Genomic DNA, 13,140 nt, shown 5'->3' with positions numbered 1-13,140 from the left:
TTTCTTTGCTTGAAAACACAACCACAAAACCCCAAAAAGAGGAAAGTCTATGAACACTACAGACCCGGCTGCATCAAGTAATTGAAGTAGGTATGCTTTTGGCTTATGAGTGTTTTCTTCCCTTGTGTTCTCTCACTCTCTCTCTCTCTCTCTCTCTCTCTCTCTCTCTCTCTCTCTCTCTCACTCTGACTCTGTTACATCAGACTATGATAGAAATAAAACACATGACTAATTTTTTTGTATCACAATCTTTGTCATTATATAAACAGGAGCAACTAAGTCACCCGTCTTTGATAGTGACAGACAGCGCAGAAGCTGAATTGCCTTCGCCGACTCAAACCCGCTGCACCTGCCCCATTTTACAACGAGTTTCAGCTTCACCTGTTGTGAGGATCACCACATGTACCAGGAACCTAAAAAAAAGCACAGAGTACTTGGCACTGGCAGTACCACTTCTCGCTTTTTCTTTGACTTTGAGTAATGTTACGTACGCTCTATATTTGAGACAGATCAAAATGTCAGTACATAATGTACATGTATCACAATGTAACCGGTGTCTGTGGTGCAGCGGTTAAAAACGCTTTGCTGTCGCACACAGAAGACCCGAGTTTGATTCCTGTGTTGGAAGGATTTTTGTTGGTCCTTTTTCTGGGACGTTTTAACCCTCTTGGCCGTGTTAGCCCTGACAGGCAGGGTAGAAGCCCGTTCCTAAATTAATGATGTAAATTATTTCAAAGGGAACGTTAAAAACACCTACATTTGTAGGATCTCCTTTTTGTGGCAACTGATATAAAGCTTCACAGGTGAATACTAAAATTTTATACTTCTGACTGCAAGTAAGTAAAGTAAGGACAATAATTAATCAGTTTCGAAATGTGGTTTTGGGTTCTTTTCACAAAGATGGATAGAGTATTATCCACAACTCACGACATTGAAAGTTATGGAAATAATCATCGGGTATTCACGTACAATACAACAACAACAACAAAAGCAGCAATAATAATAAGGGACCCTAATAATAATAATGCTTAAAATCTATGCTCCTCGTCGGGTCTTTTTTTTTGGGGGGGGGGGGATATATAGACAACTGAGCTGGACATATGAGGTTGAAATGGGTTATGGATCACATTAGTTGAAGGCACTACTAAGTTGAACGCAACTCACAACATTTTTGCAGTGGGGGGGGGGCGGGGAATAGATCTAATTACATGTATGTTGTGTTCGAAAGCCAAAAAAGTGCAACTGACTTCTCCTCCACCACCACCCCTCAATTCCTCCTTCCTATCAACATACACTATGTTCTCCCCCATCAAACGTAGCAGACCACTGTAGCTCAAATGGTTTCGAATTACATGTAGATCAAACACAAGGAAGTGTGAGACACTAAGACGAATGTGTCTGTCTTCCTAGAATAATCATTGTCCTCTGAGTTCGTTATCCCAATGAAGGGTCAAGTTCTCCTCTTTTGAACTGCACTCATTATAAGACAATTGGTGCATTCGAAACGACGTAGCATCCTGAACGAAACATCTGAAACTGAAACCCCGAAAAATAGTTTTTCGTGAGCTATTAGTTTTCCAAATGACTTGCGCAGCATATAATTATGTAATATAACGATTTCCTTATATATTAATATAAATGATACAAAGTAATATAATATATGTTTGGCGTTGAACTAGAACTAGACCTAACAGTCATGGAAGTGGAAGCAAGGTGATGTGTCAAAACGCCTGTCTCAAGGATTACAAAAACATGCTCTCAACTCAGATAAAAAGGTTTTCTCTCATTCCTTTGTTCTTTTCCCTACGCCATTGAACGCACAGGTAGTGAGTCTATCTTCCCCACAACTATCCCCGCAGTTTTATGCACACACACAAAATCTGAAATTATGCAAACTGAGCCCAAAAATGAGAAATTATACGATTCTATTAATTTGAACAAAGAATGATATAGGAAAATAATCAGAAATTATGCAAAAAATGATCAAATTTTGCTAAATTATGCGGGGTGCATAAAACCACGGGGAATGATCTGATTGGGTCAGTAACTTCGCGTCCCATATTCTACTATGATTACGAGACACGGACTTTGGAGTAAAAGCTTATGAATTAGATGCTGTCTCGAAGGCTCTTAGCATATCCCACGAAGATCATCCAACGATGCAAAAGTTATAGATGTAGATCTAGAAAGAATTTGGCAAAGCAGTGGGCCGTGCAGAGAATCGTCAGTTGTCTGCTATGAAAAGATGCAAAGTGAAAAGGTTTGGACACTTTGTAAGATCACGTGGACTAGCTAAGACTGCACTTCAGGGCGCAGCATAAAAAGGTAGAAAAAAGATAGGAGGCAAGCATCACACAAAGGACAGGCCTGGAAATAATGACTATGAGGTCATGGGCAAGTCCTACAATCGAATGAGATAAGTGTGAAGTTGTCTATGGCACCCTACCGGTCGACGATACTATGGGATTGATTATAATGACTTTGGGTTTCCTAAGAAACACAGGCCAATTTTTCCCCCATGTCCCTACACAAGGGAGAAGGGTGGTGTTATAGTAATTTCTACTACTGTCCACTTCCTTTTTTCTTGACCTTTTCACGTGTTTCACGATAAGCCACCTATCTCTAGCCAGGCTAACCTGAACAAAGTGGCCTGTAACGGGTCTAGAAGAAGCTGTCCCCGTCGTTTTATGCAAATGTAGTTCTGAAATTATGCAAACTGAGCCCAAAAATGTGAAATTGTGCGATTCTGTTCATTTTAAAAAGAATGATAAAGGAAAATTATCAAAAATTATGCAAAAAATGATCAAATTTGCTAAATTATGCGGAGTGCATAAAACCACAGGGACAAAAGAAGGGGATTTTCAGCCAAATACCTTAAAGGAATTTTAAATGTTGCACTACGGATTAAGCAAGGAACTTACTGAGTTCTAGTCCTGTTTATTAAACTATTCATGCATCCATATATATGGAGATAATGTATTTCATCGTGACTAAATTCTTGTAAAACTAGTTTCGGACTCCTCAGAAACCAATTCTTGCTTGCCTTTGGCAAAACTCACCACACGCCCAGGAAGGGTGACAAAATAGTTTGTGGTGCCCAAAGGGTACTATTTCCAAGGCTACTCGTAAAATGTTGTGGTTTGTTTTTCTTTTTTAACGAGGAGCAAAGAACACTCGTCCAGATTTCTATTTATACACGTTATATAACAGATCAACTCAGAATTGCTAAAATTTTCTTTCCTTCATTCGTTTGATCTTCTCTTGGTACATCTGGAAGTATCCTCCATTTGGATCTGGTGGCGTCATTGATTTGGCGTCCAGTATTAAAGGTAAGCTAAGAGGTGTGTGGCTCAAGTCACTCCCCTGGTCCCACGCTGGTGGAGGTGTCACTGAATTATGCGCTGGTTTTGTTTTCGGGGCTGGTCTCTTGATCCTGTGGTCACTATTATTATATACCTGCCTAGGCTTTTGGTCTTTTTGTTGAGGTTGCTCTGAACGTGCTCTAAGCACAGGACGAGAGTTGTTACCCTCCATTTTCCCCGGAGGATTTCGCCCGTTTTGAACGTTAGGGGGAGGGCGTGTGTACTGAGTGTTAGGTTCTGGGTCCATGCGATTATATGGAAGTGCATTTGTGCTGGGAACCGCATTTGAGTTTTGGCCTTGAATGGCGCCATTGTTGACCCAGCCACTCATTTGCTTCACCCGAACGTCGGAGTCTTTCTGCTTTCGTTCAAGAGCTTGAATCCTGGAATCAAATTGCTTCTGTTCTGCTTTCTTGTTAGTAAGTTCAATGTTTCTTTCCACTAACATTTGTCGGAGTTTTTTGTTCTCATCCCTCAGAATCTTTATATTGGCTTCCATTTCTTGGAAGTGGGGCCCGTTTAGTTTCACTCTTTCGTCTTCAAGCGTCCGGAGTCTGCCGTGGAGGACATTCATTTTGTTGGCCGCTTCTCTCAAACGTGTATCAAGAAGATTTATCTGATCGTCTTTCTTCGCGAGATCCACTTCACATTGGGATTTAGCATCCTTCTCCATTTCCCATTTTCTGAAATACTTTTTACTTTCTGCAATCGCCTCGGTTGAAGACACGTTTTCCTGCTTCAATCTTTCCACTGTTCGAGTGTATTCCTCCCTTTCTTGCTTGAGTCTATGATTTTCAGATAAGCTACTTTCAATTTCTGCTTTGAGAGAGCCTATTCTAGATTTCAGGGCGTATGTCTCTTTCTCCATTTCTTTCGACATTTCTGCTTCCTTTTGGTATTTGAGATTATCCTGGCGTGTTTTATCCAAATTGTTCCGAATATCAATTATCAATTTATCTTTGTTATCGTGGTCAACTTTCAATTTACGTATTTCATTTTCCCTCTGAGCTAAACTACTTTTAAGTTTTTCTTTTCCGTCTTCGGATACTTGTAACATCTTTTTCTTGTCTTCTAGGTCACGCCTAACACTGTCCAACTCTTCAACTGCCTTTTCCAAATGTTTTTTTGACTGTTTAAGTTCGTCTTCGGTTATCGTTTCGTTGTTCATCGCGAACAGTAACTCTCCCACTTCTTTTCTCTTTTCATCCAACACATCAGCAAGAGATGCATTTTCGTCTTCTAGTTTTTTTACCCTTGCAGTTAACAATTTGCTTTCTCTCTGAGAATCTTCCAACAATATTTCAACACCACGTCTCTTCGCGTCTAAAGCGGTGTTCAGTTTGTTTATGTCATCCTTTTGAATTTGTGTCTGAAGGTCTTGAATCTTCCGCTCCAACTCGGCGTTTTTAGTTTTCAATTTTGTGTTCTCAACGAATATACCATCGTGCTGCTTCGTTTTTGAGTCTGTTTCTTTAAGTTTAAGAGACAGTTTTTCGTTTATATGTACAAGATTCTCGTTCTGACTCTCTAGCTGGGCAATCTTTGCCTGTGGATCATCAGCTTGGTCAGACTCAGTTTGAGCCTTTGGCCGACTTCCCGTTGACTTTGAAGCGTCCAGTTCTTTTCTCAATTCTTTGTTTTCGTCAGAAAGAACCTGACACTGGTTTATCATTCCTTTCAGCTCTTCTTCTAACTGCTTTATTCTCTTCTGGTACGTTCGTTCAGTTTTTACCATTGCGTTTCTCTCCTGAAGCACCTCCTCAAACGTTTCGCTGGCATAGTCGTAACCGTCCGACGTCGCCATGTTTTTCTCCTCTGACTTGACCGTGTGTGGATCAGGGTATGCGAATCCACTCTGGCTTAGGATTTTATTAGAGTCTTTTTCCCCAACAGACACTTTGAGAAATTTTGGAATACCACTCACTTTTTCGTTGTTCCAGTCTGAATTAATCCCGTTATCAGTTTCATAAGAACGTGCTGAATCGAGATTTTGCACAGTCAAGGGAGTTTGGGGGCGTGAAACAGACGCTTGCCCCGGCGTTATTGTCGCCCTCTTCTCAAAGATTTCTTGGGGCGGTTTATCGTCGTTTGAGTTCAGTGTATCTATGTTATTTTCAGGGTGCAGTTGAGAAGTTTTGGCAATTCTCCTGCCAGAATTTGGCTTTTGACCTTGGGCCCAGCGTTTCCCGATGTCGAGGTTCGGGTGCAAAGCGGGCTTTATGTTCTTTTCATACTTCGATGAAATAACTTTCCTGTCCGTTTCTACAAATGTTTCTTTGTTTTTCTTACAATGAATTTTCTTCGATTTTGGCTGCCAGTCGCTTTCGCAAAACGAAGAGTCTAGATCAACTTGCTCATTGCATGGTTGATCTCCAGAGTTCGCAGCCGCCTCTCCCATTCCTGAGGAAGAATCGACTCGTAAAATTTCATTGTCGGGAAGTAGGCTAACTGGGGTCTCACTTTTCAAAGCCTCTGCATTAACTTTTGCTTTTTCGTCAGATCTTTCTCGTGAAGCACTGTTTCGGATCAGAATCGTCTTTGGCGTTTGGCCAGGTTGAACGAGGTTTTCGGGGGTCCCGCCTGCGGCCCCGTGTGCATTCAAAGATGTCTGGAGAACCAGTACGTCTTGTGTCGTTTCTTCGTGTATCGTGGGTTCTTCCGAATCAAATTTAGCATTAGGAACTTTAATACGTGGCTCCCTTCGAATTTTCTGCCTAGCAGACTGAGAAAGTGTGGTTTTAACAGAAGCGTGGGTGTCAGTGTCAGAATCCCCGGCAATACCAACGTCAGACAATATGTCTAGCTCCGACGAATCGCCGTAACTGGATGGCGGGGCTCTCGATATATTCACACGAGCCCCTCTTCCGATATGTACTTTGCGAAAGTCAGTATCTAGTGCAGTCAAGGCATGTGTGGGTTGAGGTGCCCAAACTGGACGATCATCGACGATTGGGAGGTCGATATTGCCTCGTCTGATTCTGTTGTCGTTGACAGAACGATCGAGGGGCGGCTCTGTGTTGAATGTGGTCTGGCGAACTACTGATATTGGCTCAGTCATCGTACGAGTCACTTGTGATTAATTTATCCCATGACAAAACCTTTCCGACTCTTGCACTGAAGATGTGAATAGCCAAAGAGGTAGAATATTTGAACCTGGAAAGAGAAGAAATAACGATAACCAGAGTTAAATAGTTGCCCAAAATGAGAAGTCAAGATATTTCTTATCATGCAAAGTCATTTTCCAAAATTATTACATAAAATCAAATGCGGAACAAATGAATTAAAATAAAAAAGAAAAGAATTTGAAACTGCAATATTCCCGCTGTTTCCAGAAATGATGTGTGTTTGGCGGATGGTGGGGAGAACCGACGATACAGAAGAGACTACAGACAGTACCCGATATGTTGAGCAAAAACAAAGAACAAATCATAATCTTTTGCCCTATTCATGATACGAAATCAGGAAAATCTTAAGTAGAGTATATGAAAAGAAAATTCCCCTTTGTGCTGTCATTTGTCTCGCGTAGATAAGGATTTCGATCTGGTTTGGAAAGTTTGACTTATGGCCCAGAACTGATCACGGGTTGTCATACGTCGAGGGCTGAGCTATCAAAAATCATTATTCTATCTTTTGAGCATTTCTATTAAATTGATAATATATACATTGATGTGTCACCTAATGTGTGTATATATGTTTCGTTCCGCTTTTGCTCTGAATTGGTGTGTGTGTGGGGGGGGGGGGGGGGGGGGGGGATTTTTGAAACTGACAGATGTCTGGAAAAGCTAAAGACATACCCAATACATAGATGAATGTACAGTAGTCTCCGCCTAAACGCATGGTGCTCGGGAGGGCTCCTGAGCGTGTGTTTACACGGAGCGTGCGATCACATGAACCTTTGCAAGGGGAGGAAGGGACGCAGTCATCTCAATTCCTTACTTCTCTAGTAATCTCCCTTGGAGGAGGGGGTCATTTTGGCAGATAAGGTGACGACACGTGACTGTTTTGTTTTGTGAAGGATTCCCCGACAGGGGTTAAGAATACAAAGGCGTTGAATGGGGGAACAAACTCAAAGTAATGAATAGTATGCACTATAAACGTCGGGAACAGATAGCCTATGAGGAAACGGTTGGTGATAGTCATAGAGTCGACGGACCAGCCATGTGGCTTTCCAAGCGACCGTCCCCGACCGTAAATTCATGCAGAATCATCCTCGAGAAACATTTTCTCTTGTGATTCGTTGAACAAGTACATTATAAGTTCTTTGAGCGCCGCTTATTAGGCTTACTTGGCTAATCTTTAATCCTATAGAGGCCTGTCTAGTGTTTTACGGCTTTTACGCATTTCGCGCATCAGGCCTAGATCTAACTAAACATTACACGCGGTCACTCAAACTCAAACACCAGTAGGAAACCTTCCCTCAAAGATACATTTCCAGTGACCAATCAAAAAACATTTCAGTCCCCCCAATCCCATCCCTCCCCCCCCCCCCCCAACATTTAACCGGAGACCGAGACCTATGCGTCAGTGGAAAGTGGGGTGTGTAAACACTGTCTATCACTCTCTTTGTCCAGCGTGAGGGGCACTCTTACCAAATATCCCGTTTTCTAGTAAATTCTAGGCTTGCCTGCAGGCTGTGCGGGTTGTAGTGAAAATTTCCCCTTGCCAAGCATAACTTGTCGGCGTGTTTCGCGGATTGAAGCGTGTGTTTAGAGGGAGTGACCGTGCGTTTGTACGTCTAAATTATATAGTAATAAAACCCGTCAGATGACGAAAGCGTGCGTTTGAGCGGAGCGTGATTTTGTATGGCGTGCATTTAGGCGGAGACTACTGTATGTGTATAGAAGCTCTATATCCTGCAGACGTTGTGCATTAGCAATAGCCAACCTGCCACGTTGTATTAATTATTATTGTTGAGACATCTCCTGCAACACTGTTGCAATACGTACAAAATCATACAATACTGTAATACACCACCGTACTTTTGATAACATGTGAAACGAGTCAACTGATAAGAAATAACGGGGGGGGGGGGGGGGCGATACTTTTAACAACCAGAAAACAATACTAGGCCTACATGTACCTGAAAAAGAATTATATTAATAACTAAAGTGGGGTTGTTGTTTTTTTTTTTTTGGGGGGGGGGGTGTGACAATATCAGCTCTGGACAAGATTTTATGACTGTTGTTTGGTGGTTGGGGGGGGGGGGGGTATCCCTTAAGCCTCACGCAAGGCGTTGTCTGAGTTTGGTTAATTAAACCGTAATGCTATATTTTCTGTGGCGAGTTCGGCTTTCCACTGCTTGTACAAGACAACTTGCTCAAAAATATCTTATCTGGAGAGCTATAAAGTACAATATATGCGTGTTTCTTTGGGGTTATCGATTTTTCAGGTAATGTAAACTGAAAAATTATGGTTCCCAGCAGCCGTCCTTTCTTATGAGTGAAAAAAAAAACCCCAACGACCCCAGGACATCCCAGCAGGCTAACATGCATTTGTGCTGAGAAGGTGAGGCCCGACAGAAGTTGAGAGAAAATTTTACTAAGAAAGGACAATCAGCCAGGGGCAGTTCTTTTAGATTTAATGGGACAGAAGATGTTGCCGGAGCATAGGAATTTCGTTTATGCATGAACTATACAACTAGTGATTCGGAGTAGGCCAACGTGACAGTTTACTTCATAAAATCCGTAAGCGCTACACAAACAATATAATTCTGCCACATTTTAGATTAACGTGACAGTCCGAAGCTCACAAATAAGATGTAAAATTGTTCAAAAGTACTCGTTTTGGTTAAAACAGACGAGCCGGGAAACACCCAGTAAAAGCAAAGCGCTACTGTACATAATAATATTATGAATTGGGATACAGTTGAGCAGCGGTAGAGATTATAAAGCAGAGGACAAAAGTTGATGAAGAACTCTAGTTGGTGGCCTTGTACTCCGATACGAGGTGAAAAGGATGATGATGATGATACACGAGAAGAATTCTCCGCTTTTTACCCGGTTTTTAGTTACTTGAACTCTGAAACAAATGGGTAAAAAACGGCTATTTTACCGATATCATTGTGGATACGCTTCTGCATTTTATAATTCAATCGTACGAAGTAAGATTCACTTCTGTATGACAGCATGGGCCGGAAACACAAGACATCAAGATAAAGTAAAACTGAATCGATTAATACGGGAAAGTAAGCAAAATGCCCACAGCTACATTAGTCTACGCTATTTTGATTAACTATGTGGCGCAACTTATCCTGAAATATCTCTTTAACGGGTGAATCAGTGTCACCCCTACTTTGCATAGCAGTTTGTTTCAATTTGCCTTACCATAAAAGGGGAGGGGGGGGGGCTACAACTGAGGGCTATTTAGCTTATTAGTGCATCAAATTTTACCAAATTTCACATATAGTTTTTCAGTTCGAATATTATACACTTTTATAACAAATTCAAATGCCGCATAGAAAGACCAAATTACACCTAACATCCAAATATTCAAATGACGTCATTAAAAGTCCTAGCTATCTAATACATGTACAACAATAGCAAGTTCAAATGTAAACGCAGAAATCTAAAATGTAACACATAGCAAATTCAAATGACACCTAGCAATTTCAAATGTAAATATGCATGAACTGGAGAAAAAAAAGAGACTAAAAGTATAAGAAGTGTTTAAAGGTAAAAAGTTAAAGGGTTTGGGGGGTTTTTGCATCGAAAAAGTTCGATGTCAGCCGTGTGGTGCCTCAAGGAAGAAATCACTGGAAACGAAACTAATTGTTATTTTTTTTAACCCGAAAATAAACCCACATATTTAAGAAGAAACGAAGGGTTACGACAAAAATCAACAAACTGCTGGTGTATATTGAACTAATTGGATGAAATGTAATGCCAAGTTTACTTTTATTTAGGCCCTACTTATTGTTGCACAATACTATAGGCTTCCATTGATCTAAAGGCTGCTGTCATATTCACTATAATCACGCTTGTTTGTTTGGTGGTTTTTTTTGTTCCATCATCTGGGCAAGTGTTACCATCTTTTATTGGTGAGTCTGCTGAGTGATCATTCTAGCTCTTGCTTCAGCAAACAACTGTTTCAAATCGTATTTCCCAAAAACGTAATTATTCAATGGTGAAATGGTATAGGTTTAACACTGTTAAGTTATTTAAGAGGCAGGATCTCCGAAAGGACCGGGTCAAACAGGAAATTCGTGTAAAGTGCCTCTCCCAAGGACACATCGCCGTATCGAACTGAGGCTCGAACCCCCGAACCCGATTCTCACGATTACAGGTCCAGTAGACTAACCACTAGGCTACTCAGTCCGCTAAAACGTATTTCCAAATTATGAAAAGTTTTCACAGATTGTATGCGGGTGGCAAGATATCTCTCCTCGAGTCTTGTTTGATGAAACGAAATGTTAAATGAAGCAAAAAACATTTTTTTACATGAAAATAAACAACTTCTAAAATAAAGAATGGTTACGATAAAAATCCACACACACAATATTATTGCACTACAAGACGTTCGGTATAGGCTTGCATTGATTATCTGAAGGCCGCTGCCATATTCACTATAGTCACGGCTTGGAATGTTTGTTCCATTAACTGAGCAAGTGTTACCATCCTTAGTTGATTAGTCTACTGAGTGAGCATCTTTTGCTTCACTGAGCCTCTGTTTCAAATCGTATTTCCAAATTCTCTAGCGTTCTTGTAGATGTTAAGAAAAGGTGTGTAAAAGGGGGGGGGGGGGATTTCACCCCCAATCTATTGATGAGTTTCCATTTAAAGCTTGCCTTTGTGCACGAGCGTTGTAACATACAAAGCTTACTAATACTTCGTTGTGAGGATTGTTAAAACAGTGCCTTAGAGGGATGGCAGACATTCCCTCTACACGAAAGTCGTAAAAGACCAGGCCACCCTCGGCACTGACAGCCATCGTGCGGTTCGGTCCCCTTCGACCCTGCACTACTTGAACAAAGCATTGATGACGCCGTGCTCTTCCTCGGTTACACTTCGTCAACAGCTTGACACTAGTCTCATCAATGAAGTCAAATCCCTACTTCTAAATGTTCTGCATCAGCGTTGCTGTATGCTGATGTCTGGTTGCTTCAGTCCTAGCAGAATGGTTTTTTCCGGAGGTGCATTCTCGTGATTTTTTTAAAAAGTGGTACTCAATTCACCCTAAAATAAAACTGTTTAGGCTTGTCGTCAACTCACGCTGAATAATCTTTGTGGAGGATAATATTTGCTTTTGCTATGTCGTGGCATTTGAATTTGCTATTGTGTTACATTAATTTGGATTTGCTATTATTAAACATTTCAGCTTGTTACACACAATCGTGCACTAAAATTTCCCATTGTATATTTGAACTTTCTATGTGGCGTGAAACTCTATAGGTGGCATTTGAACTAGATCTAGATCTAGGCCTATAGTGCGGTCAAAATTCGTGGTGCAACTTATCCTCAAATATCTCTTTAACAGGTGAATCGGTGTCATCCATACTTTGCATAGCAGTTTGTATCAATTTGTCTTAACTAAATCATATTTTTCTAGAACAATTGAGGCCAGATTTAAAAAATGTTCTTCATAAAATTATATGAAATACTTGAAATCTCTGTCGCGCGTAAAATGGTATTGTTCACAGCACTTCCCGCTTTTCACACACATTTTGATTACGCATATGGCCTACGTCACAGCTCATCAAAGACAATTTTTACTTGCAAAACTTGTTACAAGAAATTATTGTTATAGTGAACACATTTTTGTACTAATGGTTCTCAAAAACATTTGTTCAATAAGCATAATGTCCCGATTAGAAAAACCTGACGGACTTGCTGTTAAAAGCTATTGCCCCAGCTGTAAACATTTAAAAATCAGTAGAAACCACCCACTTGTATTTTTTAATAATTAGTATTTATTAAGGAATGTTCTAGAATACAGCTTGCAGGTATTTACAAAAACGTTGATCTGTTTAGACGCATTGATACAAGTCACTGTGCAAAAATTGGAGGTTCGATAGTTGAAGAGATATTTAAAAATAATGTCGCACCTCGAATTTTTGACCGCACTATAGCTATGTGGCATTTGTATTTCTTATGTGCACATTTGATATGAAAAAAGTCTATAACAAGCGTAGTGAGGAGTCTAAAAATCCGCAATCAAATTTGAGTAAAAAGTTTCGTTCCCATGGAGACGGTACGTGGTCTTATTGGTTCTGTTGACATGTCTTACGCAATGAATACATCACTTATTTTTCTCGAAAATAGGTTATTTTGCCTGCATGGTAGCAAACAATAGATCTATAAATCTGTGTGTTCATTTTTTTTTTTTCGAAATGAATTGAAAAATGTGAATGAATTTTTTTCTTGAAGTAGTATTCAAGTTTGCAAAAAAAAAAAAAAAGCCGTGAAGATCTACACTCCATGAGACACGAGCAACACAATCTATTCCATATATCGAACATTCTACTGACAAAATTTTTGTGTTACACCTTCTCTTCATTCTGTGAAAATTTTTATGAAGATTGGATAAAAAATTGAGTTTTTTTAAAAAGTAGGCCTATAATATAGAAAAACTGCATTTTGGAGAACATGGGCGATAATGAAAGATAAAATATTGACTTTATGACGAAATGGTGTTGACTAATATGCCAGGTATGTCAAAACATAAGGCTTTAGTGGGTTCTTATGCGATGATATAGTTGTAAGAGAAACTGAAGAATCCAAAAATGCCTACATCTCAAAATACATCATTTTGAGATGAATCGGGACTTTTAGTATACCCCCCC

At 40.3% G+C, this 13,140-nt stretch overlaps 1 protein-coding gene across 1 annotated transcript in view; it reads right to left on the bottom strand.

Annotated features, from left to right (window-relative positions):
- Window positions 1–2,760: 2,760 nt before the first annotated feature.
- LOC101845020 (coiled-coil domain-containing protein 39) overlaps window positions 2,761–13,140 on the bottom strand; it is a gene marked incomplete at its 3' end in the record, with an annotated part of 14,070 nt that continues 3,690 nt past the window's right edge. Inside the window, 1 exon segment of the mRNA XM_005104359.3 lies at window positions 2,761–6,515. Coding sequence (XP_005104416.1) covers window positions 3,226–6,420 — 3,195 coding nt within the window. The 5' untranslated portion in view covers window positions 6,421–6,515.

Source organism: Aplysia californica, unplaced genomic scaffold (genome assembly GCF_000002075.1).
Source record: "Aplysia californica isolate F4 #8 unplaced genomic scaffold, AplCal3.0 scaffold00416, whole genome shotgun sequence".
Classification (NCBI taxonomy): Eukaryota; Metazoa; Mollusca; class Gastropoda; order Aplysiida; family Aplysiidae; genus Aplysia; species Aplysia californica.
The sequence above is the reverse complement of the archived record's forward strand: the minus strand, read 5'-3'. Positions and strand labels throughout refer to the sequence as shown.